This window comes from Zalophus californianus, chromosome 8, assembly GCF_009762305.2.
Source record: "Zalophus californianus isolate mZalCal1 chromosome 8, mZalCal1.pri.v2, whole genome shotgun sequence".
Taxonomy (NCBI): Eukaryota; Metazoa; Chordata; class Mammalia; order Carnivora; family Otariidae; genus Zalophus; species Zalophus californianus.
This window is the reverse complement of record NC_045602.1, coordinates 60562640-60589502: the sequence shown is the minus strand read 5'-3', so window position 1 is coordinate 60589502 and position 26863 is coordinate 60562640. Positions and strand designations below refer to the sequence as shown.

The following is a 26863-nucleotide window of genomic DNA, read 5'->3' as shown; positions in this document are numbered from 1 at the left end:
CATTTCTACCAATTCTTATCCAGTCACTAAATGATGAAATATTTCAAAATTTCAGGATCAATGCCTTAATAGAGTAAAACAGGATACTGATGATTTCTGAAAAAAACTTTTGATTCATGAAAACAGGGACTCTGAACAGAACTCAATAGTGAAAGTTAACCCCCAAGAGTTATATAATCTACATTTCCCTAAGGTTAAAAATTATTATAACTTTATAAAATTCTCCAACTTAAAAGAGCATTTCGTTCTCTTAAAATTTTTACAAGTAAAGTTTTCATCGCATTTATTTACTATATGAAAGAAAAGCAGAAATACTGGGACATTATCTTTCAGAGGAAAGACAGTCAACACTTAAATATAACTAGCCTAATAGTTAAGGTACTTACAGTGCATGTTTCTGTCTTCCTTCTCTTACAGCTTGAATATAATATACCAAATTATCAAAGAAAAGTTTCATCATGTTCAGTTCTTTTTCTGCCCACCTGGCCCAAATGAAAGAAAAAATACTTTTAAAGGCATAGGGTAAGAGAATAAATCTACTTTAGGACAAGAAAAAAATGTAGATTTAAAAATTCTTCAAATGCAAAATCTTCTAACTGCCAAAAATTTACAATTTCTATTTCTATTTGAATTGTTAAAGATATAAAGCAGTATGTCTTAATTTTTTGAATTTAAAGTAACACTTGTTTTTAATCTCAAAACAATCTCTGTGAAGAGGATAAAATGTCTGGCAAGTGCTAATTATAAATGACTAACATGAATTAACATTAAAAATAGTATGGTACAGGCCGTATAAGGATGAACTGTGTGCCTTGGTCATTATTTAGTAAAATTTAGCAGAGTGGCTGGCATATAATACACATACAATACAAACTTACTAAATCAATTACTTTTTTTTTTATTGTGGAATATTTGTTAAAAAAAATCAGGTATCAAGCTCCAAAATTACCTACAAACACTGGAATAAAAAAAGTGACAAATACAATCAGAGATCTCAGGGATTATAACATCCATAACTAACATCATCTATTCCACATAATACTTACTACCAATACATCTGTTAAAATATAGAGAAGTATTAAAATTCCAAAACTTCTGATGTAATTTACATCATGCTATAACGCTCTTTTCAAAGTAAGTTACTCTCACCTTGACAATCCCTTAATGAAGATGCCATCAACACAGAAAACATCCAGTAAGACTTAGGTTTGAAACCAGTTCCAATATACATGCAGCATGGCTTTGGGCAAGTAACCTGACCTTTTAAAGTCTGTTTGCTGGTTACTTGAAGATTTACTAAGAGGATAAGGAATAACAATTTCTAATTTTAAAATATGGGCCATAAGAATTTAAGAGATATGTACCAAATGCTGAGTGCTGCTGCACATAACAGATTCACAGTCAAAGTTTTTTGTCATTATTGCTGCCAACTAACCACAGGAGCTCAGTGTTCTTTTAACTGATCCACTTGAGATTTAGGATAACAGTCTTAGATAGGAAACCCTGTGAATGGCCATTAACTGAGCTTATTTACTTTAAGGATCAAGCTAAAAGGGTCTCAACTCAATATACTTAGGTTCAGGTACTTGATAAGTAACTAACCATACAGAGTAGGCCACTTCTGTAAGATGTTAATCTTTGTTATTCCTTAATATAAACCTCCTCAAATGGCTCTAGTATGTCACCAACTTGCCCAAGTTAGCTACAGGTAAATCCCTTTAATACTTTAGAATTCTGTCATTCAACCATTTAAAAACTATTTGAAAAGTCAACGAAACTGGACTCACAATCTTCTTATACTTAAAGGATGTTAAATACTTTTCCCTATCCCTCTGTTTAGTATCTCAACGACTTTCCCCTATACTTACAAATAAAATTGTCGCTAGACTCGTATCATAATAACAAAAGAGACTAAGATGATTTTTTTTAAAAAAAGAGAGATTCAGGTTAAAAAAGTCCCCTTTAAAGGAACAAAACAGTCAAGGGTTATAACTGACAACTAACTTTACCTATTTAGAATTACTGTGAAGTCTTCTAAGAATTTTTCTAAATGATACTCACTTTGAAAGTAAACAAAGTACTCTTAACAGCTAATCTTAGATGTGAGAAGGAATTAGGTAAAAAGCCATCTTATTTGCAGCGCCTGGGTGGCTCAGTCGGTTAAGCGGCTGCCTTCGGCTCAGGTCATAATCCCAGAGTCCTGGGATCGAGCCCCTCCTCGGGCTCCCTCCTCAGCGGGGAGTCTGCTTCTCCCTCTCCCTCTGCCTGCCTCTCTGCCTACTTGTTCTCTCTATCTCTCTGCCAAATAAATAAATAAAATCTTAAAAAAAAAAATAAGCCATCTTATTTGACCTCAAAAATGAATCTTTCAATAGGTCTAATTTTTCCTAAAATCTAAATGTCTCTGAAATCCCTCCAAAAGTCTATTGTGAATAAAGCAAATAACACATTCTTATAGATTAATCTTAAATTCTCTATAAATGTAAAGTAGTAATAGGGTGGTGTCAAAATTATCCCTAACATGATATAATGTCCACAACCAATTTTTAGTAATGGGAAAAATTAAAGACACCCTACACTGTTTATTATAGTGTGTATCTTTTTCAGGAATCTTTCACTGTGGTGAGTCTAGGATGAATCTTAAGGTGAATCTTCACCCTAAAATTAGAGCATCACTTGCTACAGTATTTTTCTTAAACTACAAAGACTACAAAAGCCAGATTTTTCTACTGATGCTGATAAAATCTCCATAGGCTAAATGGCAAAGAGCACTCTGAAAAATCTAAGAAAACATTTGAACCACACAAAACTCAAATATGCCTGGTGCAAAATAAAAGCTAATAAGTTACTCAAAACTTTGATAACTATGATTATTGAAAAATCTTTAAAATGAATACTTCTGTTATTTACTTACATTGTAATCCAATGTGTATCATAACTGCTCCCAAACTGCTGAAAAGTACCAAACAGTTTTGGAAGAAGGCGAAGTGAAATTACTACTGATCTGAAACAGCAAAAACAGATATTTATAGAATAAAATAATTTTAGTTACTATTATTCTAGCATTTTACAGAAATTCAGCTATCTAAAAATCTTAAATGCAAAAGGATTTTAATGAACTTTACGTTATAAATATATTTCTTACCTAAACACTGAAAAAAATTTCCCTAAAGTTTAAATTTATTTTATATAGTGGGGCAAGAAACCCAAGTTTTAAAATCCCAATCCAAGATTTTTAAAGTAAAATACACTATAAATACATAAGTATAAAAACAAATGAAGAACATTTAAAGGTAAATAACTTTCATGGAAAAAAAAATTAAGTTGTGGGTGCTTCTGAGGATTCAATCAAGGAAAATAGGGAAAAGCATCTTATTAAGTAAATTATCTAGAATAGAACTTCTCAAAGTTTAATGTGCACTTTATTCACTTGGGGAAATTTTGTTGAAATGCAAATTCTGATTGCCATGTCTGAGGTAAGAAATTTTTCTAACAAGCTCACAAATGATAATCAAACTGCTAGTTTGTGAGTCACATTCTGAGCAGCAATAATATAAAGAGCATTTTTCAAACTATACAGATCACCCCTTTCTCCCTGATTCTCACTTAATATGAGCTGGATCCAAGCTGAAAATCACTTCATTATAAGCCACGTTAATAATGGAAGCACATCATACACTTCAAGTATGAAGGACCAAAAAACAGTAAGAAATCACTCTACAACTTCAAGTAGATCTGAGTGTGCCTATCTTGGCAGAGGCGGGAGGGGGGGAGGGAGTACGTATAGGGAAGACAGAGACATACATATCCCAGAAGTCTTAGCAGGCAAGAAGGTTAGCTACATGAGCCTTGAAAGAAGCAAGACAAACTCTAATGAGGTAGTGAATTTTTTCTTTTAAGGAACGTATAATGAAAAAATTTTTAGAAAGAGTGAAGTATGGTATACAAGTAAGTCCCCCAAAATGTCTCCTCTTTTTGAGAAAAGTACCAGAGTACCAGGAAAATCAGAACATAGACCTGCACTTCTGAGTGGGACAGAAACAATGGTAAATACTGAGTAGGAGAAATTAGAGAGAAAGGAAAACTTCCTATTTCTGAATAAAATCCAAAGTTAGAGAAATGTATTATCTTTTTGCATTAAGTTGGACTACAAAGCCCTGTGTAATCTATCGCCATTTCTCTTATCAGTCTAACTTAATTTCCTTCCAACTTTCCTCTTTATTATCCCTACCCCACATACATACATTCCTGCCTCAGGACTTTGCTACTGCCTCTACTTGGAATGCTCTTTATCTTAATACCTTTATGCAGAACTCCTTCCCCTACTTTACTCAGGTCTCCTCAAATGTCCACAGAGGATGACCCTGACAACTGTATATTAAATAACACTCTTCCATTGCCCAGAACCTCTTTATTCCTCTTGACTCCTTCCCAACTTTTCTTCATTCATCAACTATCGAATAATCCCTTTATGCACCTACCACTAGAATGTGCTTGATGAGAGCAAAGACGATCTTACTAAAAAGCCCTGCATATGGTGCACAATAAATATATATTAGCTAAAATAACGATCTAATAAGGAACTTAAAGGCAAGATTTTCAAGAAAGGAGGAAGAACAACAGTGTAAAATGCTAACAGAGTCATGAAGGATGAGGAGAGAAAAAAATACCACCAGATGACAAAAGAAACAGCATGTTAGTAGAATGCTAAAAGATCAAAACCACACTGGTACAGATTAAGGAGTAACAATTAAGTCATAGAAACAGTAAGTGCCTAATAAATATTCTTTAAATATTTAAAAACATTTTTTTAAAGATTTTATTTATTTATTTGAGAGAGAATGAGAGAGAGCACAAGAGGGAAGAAGGTCAGAGGGAGAAGCAGACTCCCTGCTGAGCAGGGAGCCTGATGTGGGACTCGATCCCAGGACTCCGGGATCATGACCTGAGCCGAAGGCAGTCGCTTAACCAACTGAGCCACCCAGGCGCCCTATATTTAAAAACATTTAAATTTGGAGGTGCTTGGGTGGCTCAGTCGGTTAAGCGTCTGACTCTTGATTTTGGCTCAGGTCGTGAGATCTAGCCCCAGGTAGGGCTCCGCACTCAGTAGGAAGTCTGCTTGAGATTCTCTCCTTCTGCCCCCTCCCCCCCCAAAATAAATAAATCTTTGAAAAATTTTAAATTTTTAAGTAATTTTTTGATATTAAAATTATTATTATTTTTCAAGAAGTTGTACATTGCTGTAACTTGGGAAAATGGACCATGAGAATCAGGTGGAATCAACTGTAGATTCTTTATCTAAAATTTACTCTTATCAAGGGGCACCTGGGTGGCTCAGTTGATTAAGCAACCAACTCTTGATTTCAGCTAATATCAGGGTGTGAGATCGAGCCCTGTGTAGAGCTCCACATTGGGCATGGAGCCTGCATAAGATTCTCTCTCGCCGGATGCAGAGAAAGGGGAACCCTCCTACACTGTTGGTGGGAATGCAAGCTGGTGCAGCCAATCTAGAAAACAGTATGGAGGTTCCTCAAAAAGTTGAAAGTAGAGCTACCTATTACCCAGCAACTGCACTACTGGGTATTTACCCCAAAGATACAAATGTAGTGATCCGATGGGGCATGTGCCCCCCAATGTTTATAGCAGCAATGTCCACAATAGCCAAACAATGGAAAGAGCCTAGATGTCCATCAACAGGTGAATGGATAAAGAAGATGTGGTATATATACACAATGGAATATTATACAACCATCAAAAAGATGAAATCTTGCCATTTGCAATGAGGTAGATGGAACCAAAGGGTATTATGCTAGGCAAAACAGGTCAATCAGAAAAAGACATATGATCTCACTGATATATGGAATTTGAGAAACAAGACAGAGGATTATAGGGGAAGGGAGGGAGAAATGAAACAAGATGAAACCAGACAGGGAGACAAACCACAAGAGACTCTTGATCTCAGGAAACAAACTGAGGGTTGCTGGAGTGGAGGGGGGTGGGAGGGATGGGGTGGCTGGGTGATGGACACTGCGGAGGGAGGTATGTGCTATGGTGAGCACTGTGAACTGTGTAAGACTGATGAATCACAGCCCTGAAACAAATAATACATTATATGTTAATAAAAAAATATACAATATAAATACAGCAAAAAAAAAAAAAAAAAAGATTCCCTCTCGCCCTCTCCATCTGCACCCCCTCATAAAAAAAATCAAATCTCTTGAAAAAATTCCAGAAACATTAGTGGAGTTTTTCCTAAGAATTAAGACATAAAAAAAATAGAACATATAGATATACATTAATTTGATCTAACACTTTACAAGCATAAAATCAATACAGGATATCACAAAGAAAAAAATATAGAAAAATTCCATCTAAAATCACAAAGGCAAATTTCAAAATTGTGATTTTAACAGTGGTTTTAAAATACAAAGAAACAGGTACACCTGAGTGGCTCGGTAGGTTAAGTGTCTGCCTTCAGCTCAGGTCATGATCCTGATGTCCTGGGATTAAGCCTGCATCTGCCTCCGCCTCCTTGCTCAGCAGGGAGTCTGCTTATTCCTCTCCCTCTACCTTCCCCCGCCCTCCTTGTGATCTCTCTCTCAAATAAATAGTAAAAAAGTAAAAAATAAAAAAATAAAATACAAAGAAACAGACAATCTTACATTAAGAAGACACTACGACAAGTCTTACAGTGTCCAATAGTTGTTATTTTCAAAATCTTATTACCTCTTGCAGTCAATGGTGTTGAATGTCTAGATTGTTTAAACTTACTTTCCAAATTTGCCACAATAAACATGTTTTCATTTTATAAAATGTAATGCTGCTTGACAATAAAGAATAGGAAACCAGGTGTTGAGTGGATATTGGTTGAAATGAGTGGATAATGGTGTGGGTTCATGTAATAGAATAACCAAAAATACAAATGTAGAAATGAGACTCATCTTCCCTCTACTCCTATTGTAAAAGGAATGCTTTTTGCCACAATTTATAATATAAACACTGAGTTATCAGGGAATGATTACATTTTATAGAGCCAAAACATTTCTTTAAAAGTTTATCAGATTATAAGAAAAATTCCATTTTTCTCCTTAAAAAAAAAATTCAAACATATAAAAAGTTTATAAGAAATGACCAAATCCACAAAGTGATCCCAAACCACTAAAACTTTTTACTTAAACTGATAAATTTAGAAGGAAAAATGATATAAAGTACAGATTATAGACTGAAAATTAGTAATACAGATACAAAATGGGGAAGATAATTTGGCGATAATTTATATTTCAATGTTAAAGGAAACATCACAAGATCTACCAACTTGTTCTTAAAATTATGTTGTAGAATTTCTCCTGTAATGACAAGATGTTACACTAACATACCAACTTTTTTGCCCAAATAGTTTTGATTGTTGATATGCTTACAAAACTCAGTATTTAAAAAAAAGGGTCATTATATTCAAACCTACATTTCACAATTTCTTCTAAGGGTGAAAATTTCAAATACCAAAACGCAATCATAGGCAACAATACGTTTAGGATAAAAAGGTTCAATGATCCAGAGTAACAAAATACTACCTTTAGACTTAATAGAAGTGTTACTACCCTAAACTGCCCTCTTTGCTTCAATCTAGGCAACAGTGTGGTATTCCTGTATTACCAATGAAATGTTATGTTGCCTTAGCAGAATGATTTTTTCCTCATCCTGGACTCCATATCTGAAGACTGATGTGTTCTACAAAATGCTACTCAGTCATCACAAATTTTAGCATGCTGAAAGTTGACATGCAATGCTATACATAATATAGTCTTAAGGAGGAAAACAAAAGTAGTATATAGTACCATCCATTTCTTAATTATTTAAACCTCTACTTATATAAACAGGGCCCCTGACACATGATCATTTTACTCAAATCTTTTGTACACAAAGTCAAAAGCTTGGGGCGCCTGGGTGGCTCAGTTGGTTAGGCGACTGCCTTCGGCTCAGGTCATGATTCCAGAGTCCTGGGATCAAGTCCCACATTGGGCTCCCTGCTCATCTGGGAGCCTGCTTCTTCCTCTGACCCTCTCCCCTGTCATGCTGTTTCTCTCTCAAATAAATAAAATCTTTAAAAAAAAAAAAAGGCAAAAACTTTGAGCATATGTGTTGAAGTACCTACAGAGGATCAAGAATGGAAAAAAATAGCACAGAGGATAGATTTCCAGTCTCAATTCAATTCCTGGAAGGGGACAGAACTTCAGGAAGTACCAAGGCACAGGATATGGACCTACCTTCTAGTAAACATAAAATACCAAAGGGGCTGATTACAACCCTACCCAATGGACAGCAAGCTTTCCTCAAACATCCTTGGAGACCAATATCAAGCTGAAAAGTAGTGGACTCTTCATTGTGGGAGCTACTGTCTGCCTCATGCTCTCACTTTATGAAAATATTCTGCAAACCAGTCTATTAGGTATTTCTGTAACTTCTAACCTCCTGCACTCAAAATGTCCTTTATGTGCCTTATAGAACAATCTGCCTGAGGCTAAGTGTACACAAAACACAAGCTGCATATCACAGAGCCTACACAAGGCATTTTTTTTTTTAAGATTTTATTTATTTATTTAACAGAGAGACAGACAGCGAGAGAGGGAACACAAGCAGGGGGAGTGGGAGATGAAGCAGGCTTCCCGTTGAGCAGGGAGCCCAATGCGGGCCTTGATCCCAGGACCCCGGGATCATGACCTGAGCCAAAGGCAGACACTTACCGGCTGAGCCACCCAGGCACCCCTACACAAGGCATTTTTTAAAAAGTGTTTACAATGGTTCCATATAAATGGGAGAATTATGCAATTATGGGCAATTTATAGAAGACTTGCTCTCCATGCTTCCTGAGAATAAGTCCCTATTACTGTTCCATAAAAGCTGAGTTCATTTTACCAAATAAATTGGAATATGACCATAGAAAAGGGAAAAACAAAAAATGCTGACAGATCTATAAACCATGGTAAATAAAGGTACCACAAAGAAAATTTAAAAATTAGCATAGAGAAAATAGTATGCTAAAACCTCCCTAGTAAGTACATAAAAAACTGACATCATCAGGAAGTAGACTTCTGTGTTCTTTTGTCAAATGTCAGGAAAATGCTAAATGAGTTAAGGTTGCAGTTAGCCCATTTGTTTCAACATAAGCGCTTTTCTATTAATATTAGCATCTCTGTGCAACATTCCTTTCTGATGGTAAACTTGGGGCGCTAGGTTTGAGAAAGGATTTTTGTGTTTTGAATGGGATTTCTAAAACTCTGAGGTCACTACTGACATTTTGGACCAAGTAATTCTTTTTTGTGGAGGAGCTATCCTCTGCACTGATGGGTCTTTAGTAGCATCCCTGGCCTGTAATCATACCTCCAATCCCATTCATTAGTGTGACAACCAAAAATATGCTGGTTGACATTGCCTACGGTGGGTGGGTGGGGGGGGGGGCGGGGAAGAAATCATTTCCATTAAAAACCACTGGTTTATCAGGAAACCCAGACTAATGACGTACAAAACTTTTTTTGGGTGGCTCAGTCGTTAAGCATCTGTCTTTGGCTCAGGTCACAACCTAGGGTCCTGGGATCAAGCCCACTCCCCCTGCTTGTGTTCCCTCTCTGTCTCTGTCAAATAAAGTCTTTAAAAACAAAACAAAACTTTTTTTCAACATGCATAACAACTATGGTAAGTTCAGCTGGGATACACCAGATGTGCTGCATATTTCCAATACTGAAAAATGCCACTGTGTTCTACATATTATCATATAGGACTATCATTCACTACAAAACTAGCATGATATAGCAACCATATGAAGAGTCAAGTTTGAGGGCAAAATTAGCTTCAACACAATAATGTTTACTACATACTCCATAAAACATTATATTAGGATACAGGAATTGACTGAAAATGTTTCATCTTCAAGTAATTTGTGCGTGAACAAATTAAAGTTTAATAAAAAATCCAGAATGACAATTTTCCATTTTACACACAAGACTTTTCCTTTTGTCCCTTTTAAGTATAAAGAAGAAAAAAAAACTCAATCCTTTCGGAAATAACCATTTTACTACCGTCTCACATATTGCATGCTAAAAGACAAACCCGCCAAGTATATGCCCATATCATTATATAATCCTTTTAAAAAGGGGCTCTTTGAAGGCTGCATATTTTATCTTTCACATAGTTTTACTGAAGTATACATAGAAAAACATGTATAAATCTAACAACTGAAAATATTAGGAGGTGAACATACTGTACAAGCAGCACCCACTGAAGAATAAATCATTACCAACATACTTCTGGCCCTCGTTGTGCCCCATTTTCCAGTCACTAATAACCCAACAGTAACCATTATCCTGACTACAAACTACATTTATTTTCCTCTTTCTAAACTTCACATAAATGGAATAACAGTGATATATTCTCTTATATCTGGCTTCTTTCACTCAACATTATGTTTGTGAGATTCATCCACACTTTTCCACAGTCCATTCAATGTTACTGCTATGGCTTCATTCAACAAACAATCCACAATTTTCCTTTCTACTTATTTTTGGCACTTGGATAGCTATACAAAAACTCTTTAATTATTTTGAATAGTGCTACTATGAACATTCTTCAATGTGCCTTTTGGCAATTATCTGGATGTATTTCTGTAATGCACATACTTAGCAGTGGAATTACTGGGTCACAGGGTATGCAGATGCACATATGGGAAATATAAATTGATACAACCGCTTTAAAAAACTTCAGTGGTTTCACAAAGACTTCTAAAAGACAACCTTTTAATAATACTTATGTATATGCTATAATACTTATGTAAATGATGAAATATCATCCAGCCACTAAAGCATTCCTTTTAAAGCATATATGCCAAATGATGCAACTGATCCACTAACAGAGATCTATTTGTGGTTTCTTATACCTGCATGAAGAAGCAATTTTTCTATTGTGACTGTTCAAATTATATGGCCCTTAAAAAAACAAAAGTAGAAAATATCACACATATTTTTTCTAATTCAACTGAGTAAAAAAATAGTTAAAGCACTTATTCAATAAAATTAAACATTTATATCAGTCTTAGGCAGAGGTAGGCTGAAAACATTACATGAATACAACAGAATACAATATATACAATTAGTAACTGAATTCACTATATCAGAGAATGGCATTTCCAAAGGACTGTTGTTAAGACAAAGGAAATCTGAAATTATACCAAGGGAAGAGGTATGAAAATCAACAAACTTGTGGTAATCATCTCAGACACAATAAGAAGTATATAAATATATGGCAGAATTCAAACTAGAAAAAAACACTAACCTAGCTCTCTATGCACTACAGAAGTCAAGACACAAAAGATCAATCCACTTGGAAGAACAATGCCCTTATCAAAATATTTATATTTCAGCTTAAGTTTAACTTTGTTTATCTTATTTAGGTTTTTTATATATGACACAGTTTAAGAACATTTAACTGTAATTTGAAAACACAGTAGTCACCACTATATTCCCAGAAAAAGAGAGTATTATTACTTTGTTTCTGTTAGATAGCTAATCAAGAGTGTCAAAAGTGCTGAAAAAGCAAGACTGGCTGATTTAAAAGAAGGAAAAAAAAAGAACGCTGTGAAGTAAAAATCTTCAAACCTAATATGAAAGCCACACCTACTTTAAAAAAAAAAAAGGCTGGTAATGGTACATTAAATGATATGAATCCACCACACCTAGTCAGTAAAGAATATACAAAATGAACTTTGACTACCACATAAAAAAAATTTTAAATTCCTGTTTACCTGTTGTTTCCTAAATTTTCAAGGCAACCTTCAATGAATCTCATTCGAATCTGTCTATCCGTAAACCAACATACTAAGGAACAGAGAAGTTTCTCTGCTTCATTTATTAATCCTTCAGAAAGATTAACCTACAAAAAAATGTATACACATAAAGTTACTCTTTATCCTAATTGCATTTTGCTGTAATTTTGTCATCTTTTTGCTCCATTAGGTAACTTACTGCATCATCATCTTGGACTATATCCCATAACAAGGTGTTTCCTTTCTTGCAAACGTTATCCAAATTAATGTCTGTCACAGCATTACTGTTGAACTGATGTTTATGAACTGCAGGTCCTGAAAGGGCAAAATATAACACATTCTAGAGGAATACAACAGGCAGAAATTGTCAATTACAGCATTCATAATGTCAACAAATCAGAAGCATAAAAACAAAAACAATACATTTAACACAACAGTTGCTTTGTGAATGGCATAGTTGTTTGAGTTTTGATTAAACTAAAGGTAAGGAAAGAGACCTCTCATGGTCTCTTCACTATTTCTAATAAGTATTAATTGTTTTTTGCATGTCAAGAGAGCAGTATATAAATGCTTGAAACACAAATTAAGCATGAAGATAATTTTCTTGAAATAATTCTACAGACAAGGAACATTCTTCTAAATTACCTTCTTTATAAAAGTATTTTATATCCATACATTAAAAAAATTTATTGGAGATGATTTACCCATAACAATCAAAGATTCTACTATAATAATTCAGATTCTGAGCGCCAGGCTAAATAAATTCTCACTAGCTCTCCTAAGCAAAAATGCCTGTCTTTTTAAACAGCTTTACCATGAAATTTCCCTACTGAATGGTACATATACATTGATTACATTAAAATAAGAATTGTGCAACCATCACCATAAGGTTTTAAACACTTTTACCACCTTAAAACATTCCCTTGTACCTAATTACAATTAATTCCTATCCCACTCCCCAGCCCTAATCCATTTTTCCATCCCATTAGCATTTTCTAGAAATTTTATGTAAATGGAATCATAAAATATGTATAGTCTTACATCTGAGCTTGTTCACTTAGCAAAATTTTTGAGGTACATCCATGTCAAAGCACACTTCACTAGTGTGTTTTAATTATAAAATAATATTCTATTATGTGAAAATACTTGATTTTGATTATATTCAACAGTTAATAGGCTTGGGAGTTTTCAGTCTTGGGCTAATATGAATAATGCTGCCATAAATGTCTGTATAACAAGTCTCTGTACGGACACATGCTTTCCTCTCCCTTTGGTAAAATGAAATTGGTGATTCACAAGGTAAATGTGTGTTTGACATTTGAAGAAACTGCCAAACTGTTTCCCAAAATGGTTGGCCATTTTACATCCCACCAATAGTCTATTAGCGTACCAGTTCCTGTTCCTCTACAACCCCACATCACACTGGCATGGTCGCACTTCTTCATTTTAGCAGAAGAATCTCATTAAGGTTTTTAAATTTGCAATTCCCTAGTGCCTAAGCATCTTTTCAGGTGCTATCAGTCATTTTAGTACATTATTTGCTAAATTACTACTGAGTTGTAAAAGTTTTTATATGTTCTGAATTTAAGCCCTTTATTAGATGTATGATTTGTAAATATTTCCCCCAGACTTTGGCTTGCCTTTTGGAAGTTTTGTTTTGGTGTTTATTTTTAAATTAGTTTTATTAAAATATAAACACATAAGCGATATATAGAACATTTCTATCACCCCAAAAAGTTTCCTTGTGACCTTTTACAATCATTCCCTACCACCAAATCTTCAGTAATCATTAAGTAGATTTCAACCATTATAAATTACTTTTGAATATTCCAAAACTACGTAAGTGATATATTATAGTATGTACTACTCCTTTTAACTTCATTTGCTTAGAATGATTTTTTTTGATATTCACCCACTGTGCTGCATGTATTAGCAGTTCTTTCCCTTTTATTGATGAGTAGTATTACACTATGTGAATATACTATAATTTGTTAATCTACCAGTTAATTTCAGTTGAGGTTCTTATGAGTGAAATAGGTATGAACATTCAATGTACAAATCTTTTTCTGTCTGTATGTTTTCATTTCTCAGGTAAGTACGCAGAATAGGAATTGCTGGGTCATATGGAGGGATACAAGTTCTACTTTATAAGAAACTGGTAAAACAGTTCTCCAAACTGGCTATATTATTTCATACTCCTCGACAGCAAGGGAGAGTTCTAGTTGCTCTACATCCTTAGTACCATTTAATATGATTAGTTTTTAATTTTACCCATTTGAGTAGGTGTGTAGTAGTACTGTACTGTGGTATTAATTTGCATTTCCCAGGTAACTAGAGATACCAAGCATCATTTTTATGTATTTACTGACCATTTTTTGGTTATCTTCTTTTAACTATACAAACTTTTAACTACTTGTCAATTTTTATTTAAAGATTTTATTTATTTGAGGGGATAATAGTTTATATAGTTTATATTATTTATATATTTATAATATATAACATATATTTTATTCATTATATATTATATGTTATATATAATATATAATAATTTATATTATAAATAATAATTATTTGAGGGACAGCGAGCATGTGCAGGAGTGGGGGGAGGGACAGAAGGGGAGAGATAAGGAAAGAATCTTAAAGCAGATTCCACACAGAGCATTGGGGCTCTGATGGGGCTTGATCTCACAACCCTGAGATCATGACCTGAATGAAACCAAGTCCAACACTCAACTGACTAGCCACCCAGGCGCCCCTGCCCATTTTTAAAGTGAATTGTTTTACTCTAGAAGTGAATTGTTTTACTCTATTAAGAGTTCTTTATGGTATTAAATACATGGCACATACAAGGTAGACTTGGAGAGCATTAATATACATAATAATTCTGCTCAATTTCTAACTTCATATACTAAAAAATACATGTAATACTAAATAAAAGGAAAATAGGATAAAAAGAGAATGGTGAAAATTTACTAAATATGGTATCAAATTCAAATGACCTCAATCTTAACCTATTCATTTCTCAAAAAACCACAATAACAATTTAAAAAGTCAAGGTATCCTTATCTATATTATGCACAAGTAACATCTGAAATCAGTAAGTTGTTGCCAAAGTCCACACGTTGTATCTCCAAATTTGATCACAGCTTTTTAACATAAACCTAATCCATCAGGTTTACTTAGTCTATAATGTACTGGCACCCCAAAACCCATTTCCTGGGCTAGTAAGTGCTGATAGTACCTTAAAAAGCATGAAGTTGGACCTTTATTTTAATTATCTTAATGTATATACCACTTTTTTTTTTTTTGTAAGTATACTTGACACACAATGTTCCATTAGTTTCAGGAGGTTGGACCTTTAAATTGCTAATTCTAAAACTGTATTTCCCTCTTAATCTGTCTCCCTTTCCTTTTTTTTCTATTACTCTTTAACTCCTCTAACCTCCAGTCTTCCAAGTATGGTCATTGAACATTTCTATCACTCCAGATGGAACACCTTGCCCTTTAGCAGTTACCTCTTCTCTTATCCCCCCCACAACCTTCCCTAGCCACAGGCAACCACTAATCTACTTTCTGTTCTCTACAAATTTGACTATGCTAGACATTTTACATAAATGGACTCATATAATGTATGACCCTGTGTAATCTCAATTTAGCTAAGATTTCTAAATATACAATTTAATACAGCCATTTATTTTCTAAAACACAGTTATAATTTTATATATTATTATGTATTTCCTTTCCTAGCTAAATATCTCTAGATGGAAATGCAACCTTTATGTTCATGATGAAGTATTCATAATAATTTCATTCCCCAGGAATGAAAACTAATCATATGAAAGCTCTTTGGCAAAAATATTTACGTATCGTAACATTAAATGTTGAATCCTTTTAAGAATACAAATTGTTCCTCTGTTTTAAAGAAAGTAATATATTTTACTTACTACAGAACCTTACCTTGACTAAGATGTTCATGGTAAATAGATGCTAAATTGGGAAGATGTTGTTGGAGATGAGATGTTAGCTCTGCATGTGAATTAATCTGAACTAGTTCCTCTTCACACCCAGATTCTTCACCATCAAAATCAGCCATATTTTTTTCTGATTTTGCACTGACCTGGGAGCTACTGCAACTGACATCATCTGCACTTAGCATATCATCAACCATATGCCTATAACACAGAGAAGAGCACAAAGTTAAACATACTTTGGGAATCACAAAAATTATCTCTCAAAATATTCAGCACAAGTTATATCACAGTCAAGAACAAATCTACATTTGTTTTGTAACAATATGAATATTGTGAGCTTTACAAAAACTAAAAGCCCACATTGTCAGAACTATATATTAATTACAATATACCCATATATTGTCTAACCCGTCAACACACTTCACTAAAACAAACTCAAAGAGTAATTTTAGAGAAGATCAGTGAACCCACCATTACATAATTATTTTTTCAACTCACATCACAATGTGAAACCTTAAAACTTATTTACATTTATTCATACAACTGTAGAATCGAATGAGATTACTAACGGGAAAATACTACAATTTAAGGCCACAATCTAGATGTGGTTATTAACCAGGAGAATTTTATACTATACAAACACCTATTAAAACAATAAGCACCTACTGGGGCACCTGGATGGCTCAGAGGTTAATCATCTGACTTCGGCTCAGGACATGATCCTAGGGTCCTGGGATCAAGCCCCGCATTGGGCTCCCTGCTCAGGGGAGAGCCTGCTTCTCCCTCTCTCTCTACTCCTCCCCCTGCTTGTGCACTCTGTCTCTCTCTGTCAAATAAATAATCTTTTAAAAAACAAAAACAAAAAATAAGCACCTATTAAGCACTAAGCACTTTTTTTTTTTTTTAAAGATTTCTTTATTTGAGAGAGCATGCATGTGCGCAAGGAGAGGGAGGACAGAGGGAAAGAGACAGCATCTACAGCAGACTCCCCACTGAGCCCAGAGCCCAATGCCAGGCTTGATCTCACGACTCTGAGATCGTAACTTGACCTCAAATCAAGAGTTGGATGCCCAACTGACTGAGCCACCCAGGTATCCCAGCACTCACTTCTGAAACATACCATACTGGGCACTTTAAAGATGGCAAACAGAAAAGATGAAATAACATTAAAGGAGAAAAGGTCAGGATTAATTTACAGATTCACAAGCGGTACCTTACACAGAGAATATGGATAGGGCTAAAATGAAAAAATTAAATCATTCTAGGTCTTGTGAAATAGGGAACTGCTGTGGGTATGAAAACTTAAAGAACTGCAATGTGCCAAAATGAGTATATTTCACCTCAGTTTTACAAACTATTGCTTTTTCTTCCTTATGAGTTGTCCTGGGAAGAACTGTAAATGTGTATATGTATAATGCCAGTCTATAAACCAATGGTTCTCAATCACAGGTGATTGTGATCCCCAGGTGGGATACTGGGCAACGTTTAGCGTTATTTTTGGTTATCATAACTTGGGAGATGCTGCTGGCATCTAGAGAGAGAGAGACTAGGGATGATGCTAAACATGCTACAATTCATTTACACTGCCGTAAATTCAAAAACACAGAATTATCTGACCCAAAATGTCAATACTGCCAAGATTGAGAGACATCATCTTAAACTCATATGGGTTAGCAATAAGAAATAATGGCAAAGGAAATAAAGTAGTTACCATATATATATATATATATATATATATATATATATATATATATATATATGTAATGTGTGTGTATATGTATGTATATATATATATGGATATGTAGTTCTTCCAAACAAGCATACTGAATTCTAAAAAGCTTGGCAAATTGTCGGGTCTAAAAAAAACTCATCCTGATAAACCACATATTTATATTTCATCATCGTCAATTCAAATATTACTACTTATAATGACAATAATAAATAGTAGCTAACATTTACTGAGCTCTCGTTATGTGCCAATCACATCAGCCCATAAAATGTTCACATTGAAACCCAAGAGGCAGGTACTACTGTTCCTATTTTATATATGAGAAAATGACAGAAAAATTAAGTACTTTGCCCAATATCTGTTAACACCTAGTGACAACACTTACTTTTAATTATCACAAATACATTTCACATATAATCAAAAAACTTTATGCTAAGGCTTTGTCCTTATTAATACCCTAAAATTAGGATGTGTGTAAAATTTCCCTTTTCATGATCACACTTTAAATGGGAAGTTTCTGCAAGCAGTCTTATATCTGCTTTTAGGAATTTTACAAATAGATGAAGATCTAGATTGTGTTGTCCAATATGATAGCCACTAGCCACATATGGTCATTGCACACATTGAAAAGTGGCTGGTCTAAACAGAGATGTGCTGTAAATATAAAACATACACAGAATACTGAAGCCTTATTACAAAAGAAAGAAAAATATCTTTGTTTTCACACTGGTAACATGGAGATATTTTAGAAATTACTGCTTTAAATAAAATTTATAATTAAAATTAGTATCACCTATTCCATTTTGCTTTTTAAAATGTGCTCAGAAGCAAATTAACAATTACATACTTGCAGCATGCATTTGAATTTACATTGTATTCCTATTAGCACTAATCTAGAATATAGTGCAATCAAATGAATATAAGCTGTAATTGCTTCCCTAAAGGAAATATAAGTTTTTTTTTTTAAGATTTTATTTTTTAGGTAATCTCTACATCCAACATGGGGCTTGAACTCACAATCCTGAGATCAAAAGTCATGTGCTCCACCAACTGAGCCAGCCAGGGACTCCAATATATAATCTATTTTTGAGGCAACTTACCCATCATGGTGGTGATGATGATGGTGGTGGTGGTGGTGATGCTGTGGACCAATAAACTGCCGACAATTAAATAATTCATTCCCAATAGTCTCCCCAAGAAAGTCCCCAGTGCGTGTAATACAAGATTCCTGAGATGCTTGTGCTATATGAGCAGCATTCATTTCCCCTGACATATCATGTTCTGGGTCTTCAGAGTGTGAACAGGCATCTAGCATTCGTATACGATTATCTACTGAAGGCATTGACTCAGTGTTAAAAACCAGGTCCTTTCCTGTTCCATTGCTTGTCCCACTTCTTTCTGATGGGCCTTGGGAATCCCCTAAGCAAATGCCTGCTTGACTTTCTAACTTTCTGTTCCGAAGATCTGTACCACAACTGTTTTTAGGAGGATTATGACCATGATCATCATCTTCATCTTCTTCTTTAAGGGCTTCGATATCCGCAATGTCTTCTGACTGTACCTCACTGCCAGGGCTCCCAGCTGACTGGCTTGCATGGCTAGAATTCACCTCATTGCTAGATCCATCACTATGCCCACTACTGCTACCAGGACCACTGCTTCCATCTTCACCACTGTTGGCAGTTTCATCAGAACTTCCCTGCATGGATTCCTGTATTTAGAAAAAAATAGGTTTAAATAAATATTTAAACTAGTAAGAAAAAAGTAACTGACATTAACACACTGTACTTTTTAAAAGGCTGCCACAATCTTGACATATTCCTTTAAACAATACAAAAAGAATTAAAAACACAAACAAAAATTTAAATAACCTCAATAACTATTTGTAGGGAAGGCCTGAACATGGATCATGTTTATATTCCCAGTTCAAAGGATATATACGGCAGAAACCCCAAAATCCAAAATTCTTGTTAAAGTGGGGGAAAAACTGTTTTCATACCTCTGTGTCTGAAAGTCGTTGTTGCACATGTTTCGTTCTATTAATAAGTTGCTCATCCATTTCAATGTCACTGCCTCCACTCTGATGGGTATCACTGTTATCACTGCTTTGAGGACTAGCAGCAGGTGACCCTATATTAAATAATAGATTTTTTGTTTTTACTCCTAATTTGTATTAACATGGATTTATCAGAATGACATAATCCTCTGATTCTTTCATTTACAAAAGCTTTACTCTAAATAGCCAAAAATATAAACTGGAAATAGTTAACATTTGCCAATTATTTCTAAAGAGGATATATATGACCTCAATTGAAAGTAAGATCGAAAACCAGGTAAAGGTTTATATATGCTCAAGAAAAACTTAGTGGCTTTGAAACAAATATAAAAAAAATTAACTCTAGATGATCATGAAATCTAAACTACACATCATCTTGCCATGCATTTCTAAGGCTCAACTTACAAGGTGATGGAGCTGCTCTTCTGAGCTCTTCTTCCTCTGAAGGAAAATGAAAAAACAGGAGGGAAATATTCTAAGTGACTGAGCTTCTTTGGAATGGATTATCAATTGCTCTTATTATTATTACATAATCAACAAGATACAGGCAGAGAAACCTGAAATAATTTAAGTCCCTAACACGTGCAGTAATAGTTGTGGGTGCCTGACTAGAAAATTCTAAGAAAAGCCTACTATATGATGGCAGGAGACAAAAAAATGGGGCAAAGTTGGTAAGGTTTTAGAAAGCCCTGTAAAGTTACACATATAAAAGCACACATAAAAACACCTAAAGTGATAAACAACTTTTGAATTAGAAAACACAGAGACTGAACCATCATACTCTGCTTTCAAAATTATTTCTAAAACAAAGCATGTTGTTTGTTTTCTAACCAAAAGCTCCAAAGCTGTTACAAAATAGTTGCCCCCCCCCAGTGCAAGGGAAGAACACTAATGAGAGAAAAATTTAATAACTACTGCAACTTGATTACTGTTCTTTACTTGAAGGGTAAACCAAAAACATTAGCTAACGCCAATTTATTAATCCCTTCACAAACACTATAGCTCCCATCTAAAACTTATTTTGAAGTTAATACTGAAAAGAAACTACTTCAAATTTGAATGATAAACTTAAAAAAACTGACTTTAAAAAATACATTACACTTTACTAACCTTTCTTATTTCCAATGGGAAGATTAGTATTTAATAAAGATGCAAAAGAACTCTGTTTAGACAGCTGAGCCTTAGCTGCTAGTGCATTATTCCATAATGCTTTAATTAACATCGATGCCAAGTACAATGTCTTTAAAAGAGAGAGAGAGAGGTTGAAATTAGCATTTCATAACAAATTTAATATCCTTCTGCCTAAATGAAATGCTAGTAATAACCTACAAATTAAGTTACATGAATCATAAATAAATTTTCACTTAAAAAAAAAACAAAAACACAACAACCCTGCCATTATGGTTTGAACATATTACCTGCTCAGTATGAACACTTGGCTCAAGAGCTGAGACCAGATTAAGGAGATGTCTAAGTGGTACTGGATCCAAATTCTTGATGAGTGAAGGAAATAAGTCATGTATATACCGACTACAATGTTTCAACTAGAAAATAAAGGTAGAGACGACAATCAAAAATAATTACACTACATAAATAAATAACCTGATACCAAAAAGTTCTACACTTTAAAATAAAGTAGCTGGAACAGTAATATTTTTTAGTATGTTGGGAAAATGCTAATTACCAAGTATCATAAATGGCAGTACATAAAATGTGAGAGTAAAATTCCACTTAAGCAGATCTTTTTTTTTTTTTTAAAGATTTTATTTATTTGACAGAGAGACAGAGAGCGAGCACAAGTAGGCGGAGTGGCAGGCAGAGGGAGAGGAAGAAGCAGGCTTTCCGCTGAGCAGGGAGCCAGATGTGGGGCTCGATCCCAGGACCCTGGGATCATGACCTGAGCCGAAGGCAGCCACGTAACCGACTGAGCCACCCAGGCGCCCCGAACTTTATCTTTTTCAAACCAACCACAAGATTAATTTTCTAACCACAAGAGGGAAGCCCACAATAAAAACAGTTTCTGGAATCCAAGTATAAAGATTCCAATTAAATTTATATACATATCATTAAATTAAAAACAAGTTAAAAAGTATATTAAAACATGAGCAGTTACAAATAAAATAATAAATTCCAATTACAAAAGAAAACCAAACTATTATAAGCGTACTGTATTTCTCATACTAAATGGTTATGAAGTATTCATATAACATGCTCACTTTACTAAGGTACACAATAGAAACTCCCTTAAAATAAAGGTCTACATGGTAATAAACCAAGAGACAGAAAGTCTCCTTTCTCATACTAAACAGAAGTATGAGGGAAAGTATAACATTTACAAAGATGTTACTACTAAATATTAATTACAACATGATGTAAATGTCTTTTGTAGCCATGAAGCTACAAACTACGAAATCAAGATACACAATGAATAGGTTAGTAATTACAAAATGAGGATTCCAAAAGTAAAAATCTGAGGTATCCAACTTATCTTCTATACATAAAAAACTCTTATCAGAAAATGTGTATTCTTCTATTCTAAAACACTGAGTTTTATATTTTTCAGGCATAAATCATATGAACTCTCTTCTGCTATATCCCCTATTAGGGTAAATATGCACAACCTAATTTTGAAACAGAAAATGAAATAAAAGTACTAAAATAACTGGAGGAATTCCTCCATGTTGGGTGACTTTTTATAAACTATTTACATCATTTGAGATGAAGGATAAATGAATTATCAATTATGAATTTATTGCTTTTATAGGTCTTATCTAAGAATGTTACTTTTAATATAGTATTAATTAACATCACAGATTATACTAACAGTTTATACTTGTTTTTTGCAAACAAGTAACTATTAAAGTAAACTTTCCTAATTAGAATGTAACAAATACACAATATGGAATTTCTGACTTGCTACCACTTCGATCATTAACAGAAAGGATTTCCATAATATATTCAATTTTCATAATCAAATACCTTACTGTTTTTAAGTGGAAAAACTCCTGAGAGATAATTATAATTATATAAATATAATATAATTATAATCCTGTAATCCTATAAAAATGTAAGGTTCTTTCTAGATGTCCATCAACAGATAAATAAAGAAGATGTGGTGTGTGTACACACACACACACACACACACACACACACACACACACACGGAATATCATGCAGCCATCAAAAAGATGAAATCTTGCCATTTGCATCGACCTGGATGGAACTAGAGGGTATTATGCTAAGCAAAATGAGTCAGAGAAAGACAAGTATCATATGATCTCAGTGATATGAGGAATTTGAGAAACAAGACAGAGGATCATAGGGGAAGGGAGGGAAAAATGAAACAAGACGAAACCAGAGCAGGAGACAAACCATAAGACACTCCTGATCTCAGGAAACAAACTGAGGGTTGCTGGAGTGGAGGGGCGTGGGAGGGAAGGGGTGGTTGGGTGATGGACACTGGGAAGGGTATGTGCTATGGTGATCGCTGTGAATTGTGTTAAGACTGATGAATCACAGACCTGTACCCCTGAAATAAATAATACATTATGTTAATTTATATATATATATATATATATATATATATATATATAGCGCTCTTTTAGAGGTATACATCATGAAAGCAAATTCAGAAAATAAAGATAAAAAATATTAAAATTACAATGCTTTAAATAAAGGCAGTGTGAAGCCAGTTCACGCTCTTTAGTTATCACAAAGAAAAAAAAGAAGGAAAATGTCAGGGAGGGAAAAGGATAGAGCAGAAAGTGCCAGGAATCCCTCCCTGCACCTAAACAGCAATCATACTGACAGAAACTACTGATCCAACTATTCTGAAACTCTGGAGTCAATTTGAACTTTCACACTCACAGATGTCCAAGGAAAAGGCTAGCCAGTAAATTGTGGTTAATAATGGTCAATTTCAGCCCTCAGTGTGACAGTAGCTACCCATTCCCCACCCCCATGTCCCTATGGCAAACAGATGTGGGGACGATCGTATGTTATTCTGCTACAGCTTGCTGGAGCCAGGGTTGGCAAAAATAATCTTGTCTGTAATTTTCTTACACCACAGACAAAAATAAATTCAAAATGGATGAAAGATCTAAATATGAGGTAAGAAACCATCTAAATCCTAGAGGAAAACACAAGCAATAACATCTTTAACATCAGCCATAGTAACTTCTTTCTAGATAGGTCTCCTGAGGCCTAAGCAAAATAAACCACTGGGACTTCATCAAAATAAAAAGCTTCTGAACAGTAAAGGAAACAATCAACAAGACTAAAAGACAACCTACTGAATGGAAGAAGATATTTGCAAATGACTTATCTAATAAAAGGTTAGTATTCAAAATCTATAAAGAATTTATTTAAAAACACCCACCAAAAAACAAATAATCCAATTAAAATGGGTAGAAAAAAATGAGTATTTTATACAAATGGCCAAAAGACACACAAAAAGATGCTCGTAACTCAGCATCAGGGAAATGCAAATCAAAACCAGAATGAGACATCACCTCACCCCTCTCAGAATGGCTACAATCAACAACACAAGAAACAACAGCTGTTAGAGAGGATGTAGGGAAAGGGAAACCCTCCTGCACTATTGGTGGGAACGCAAACTGGTACACCACTCTGGAAAACAGTATGGAGGTTTAGAATCTGAAACCATACTGAAAATAGAACTACCCTATAATCCCGCAATTGTACTACTAAGTATTTACCCAAAGAATAAAAATACTAATTTGAGGAGCACCTGGGTGGCTCAGTCAGTTAAGCCTCTGACTTTAGCTCAGGTCATGATCTCAGGGTTCTGATACCATGCCCCGTGCTGGGCTCCACGCTCAGTGGGGAGTCTGCTTCTCCCTCTCCCTTTGCCTTTCCCCCTACTTGTGCTCACTCACTCTCTCAAATAAAATCTTTTAAGAAAAACACTAATTTGAAGGGACACATGCACCCTGATGTTTATAGCAGCATTATCTACAATAGCCAGATTTGGAAACAGTCCAAATGTCCAATGACTGATGAATGGATAAAGATGTGGTATAAATACAAAGTGGGAATATTACTCAGTCATTAAAAAAAAAATGAAATCTTGCCATTTGCAACAACGTGGATGGAGCTAGAGTGTATTATGCCAAGCAAAATCAGTCAGAAAAAAACAAATACCGTACGATTTCACTCATATTTAAAAGAACAAAACAAGCACAAGGGGGAAAAAAGAGAGGGAGAAGCAAATCAAGAACTACAGAGAACAAATAATGGTTATCAGAGGGGAGGCAGTAGGGGGGATGGGTTAAATAGGTGATGGGGATTAAAGAGGGTGCTTGTGATAAGCGCCACGTATTGAATGGAAGTTTGGAAGTTTTAAATCACTAAATTACATATTCAAAGAAACTACCTACAAGAACATCCGGCCCCCCCCAGAAAAAACAAACTCTGAAGAAGGAAAAGAATCTCATTTATTTCCAGACTTACCACATTATAAAATTCCAATGTCCGGTTTTCAATTAAAACACACACACAAACAAGGTATAAGAAGAAATAGGAACGTGTGGCCCACTGAAATGAATAAAATAAATCAATGGAAATATACCTAAGGAAGCCCATGTGTCAGGCTCTCTCAACAAAGATCTTAAAATGGCTACCTTAAAGATGTTCTAAGACCTAAAGGAAGAAAAGGACAAAAACAGGAAAACAGTGCCTAACCAAAATGAGAATATCATTAACAAAACAAATTCTAAAAAGGAGCTATAAGAAATTAGAAGCTGAGAAATAAAAGAACTGAAATGAAAATACACTAGATGAGGTTCAGCAGCACATCTGAGTAAGCAGAAGAAAACAGCAAACTTGAAATTATGGAAAGTGAAATTATTGAGTTTAAGGGACAGGAAGGAAATAAAGAAAAGTAAACAGATTCTAAGGGACTTGTGGAAACCACCAAACCTACCAACACAGTCATGGGAATCCCAGAAGAGAAAGGTACACAAAGTATATATGAAGAAAAAATGGCTGAAAACTTCCAAATTTGATGGAAGACATGAATCTACAAAGCCAAGAAGTTCAACAAATCCAAGTAGGATAAACTCAAAGAGCCCTAGGCCAACCTTATTATAATCAAACTGTTAACAGTCAAATACAGTAAAATCATCCTGAAAACAGAGATAAGCAACCCACCACATGCAAGGGATCTTCAATAAGAGTATAAGCTAATTTCTAATCAAAAGTCCTGGGAACCAGAGAAAGCGGGATGATATATTTAAAGGCTGAAAGAAAAAACTTTCAATTGAGAATTGTGTAACAGGAGAAACTCTCCTTATGAGGAAGGAATTAATACATTCCCAGATAAACAAAAGCTAAAGGAGTTCACTACAACTAGACCTACCCTGCTAGAAATGCTAAAGGAAGTCCTTCAGAATGAAATGAAAAGAAGCAAGTGACTAAAGACCTCTGATAAATACACAGGCAATTAAAAGCTAGTATTATTATTTTCATTTGTAACTCCACCTTTTATTTGCTATATGATGTCACAAAGGCAAAAAGAATTATTATTAATCTACATAACCGGGCACACAATGTATTAAGTTGAAATATGTGGTATGAATAACAAAAATGAGGGAGAAGGAGCTATACAAGAGCATAATTTTTGTGTACTATTTAAGTTGACATATTCAAATTAGACAAGAATCTCAAGATGTTAAATGTAATTTCCATGTTAAACACAAATTATCTATAGAATATACAAAAAAAGAAATGAGATGGGAAATCCAAACTACAAACAACTACAAAAGGCTATAACAGAAATGATAGGCAAAAACACTATAAGACATATAGAAAGGAACAGAAAATTGGCAGAAATAAATCACTCTTTGAGGGATTGATTTAAATATGAATGGCTTAGGGGTACCTGGGTCGCTCAGTCGGTTAGGCATCCAACTCTTGATGTTGGCTCAGGTCATGATCTCAGGGTTGTGAGATCAAACCTCACATCAGGTGATATATTTAGCACAAATTCTGCTTGTCTCTCTCCCTCTGCTCCTCCCCCCCCCGCCATGCACCCACTCTCTCTCTCACTCTCTGAAAACAAAATCTAAACAAAAAATATGTATATAAATATACATACACATACATATATATACATAAATGGCTTAAACTCTGCTATCGAAGACAGAGATTGGTAGAAAAGATTTTAAAAACATGATACAACTGTATGTAGTCTACAAGAGACACAATATATATCCAAAGACACAACAAACAGGCTAAAAGTTAAAGGATTAAAAAAGATACTCTGTGCAAATAAT

General features: G+C 34.5%; 1 protein-coding gene across 9 annotated transcripts in view; it reads right to left on the bottom strand.

Moving 5' to 3' along the window:
- USP34 (ubiquitin specific peptidase 34) overlaps positions 1-26863 on the bottom strand; it is a 267250-nt gene that overhangs the window by 120365 nt on the left and 120022 nt on the right. For 8 of the 9 annotated variants that reach the window (XR_003524622.1, XM_027621741.1, XM_027621744.1 and 5 more), the window contains exons 11-20: positions 20987-21112; positions 20679-20808; positions 19974-20009; positions 19512-19642; positions 18613-19223; positions 15770-15984; positions 12012-12127; positions 11792-11919; positions 2915-3004; positions 387-482 (exon numbers count right to left, since the gene is read on the bottom strand). Coding sequence is in view for 8 of the 9 variants with exons in the window: in XM_027621741.1 (XP_027477542.1) it covers positions 387-482; positions 2915-3004; positions 11792-11919; positions 12012-12127; positions 15770-15984; positions 18613-19223; positions 19512-19642; positions 19974-20009; positions 20679-20808; positions 20987-21112 (1679 nt within the window). In the remaining variant the exon portion in view is untranslated. The remainder of the gene's footprint in view (positions 1-386; positions 483-2914; positions 3005-11791; positions 11920-12011; positions 12128-15769; positions 15985-18612; positions 19224-19511; positions 19643-19973; positions 20010-20678; positions 20809-20986; positions 21113-26863) is intronic. The other variant, XM_027621742.1, reaches the window with a different exon arrangement.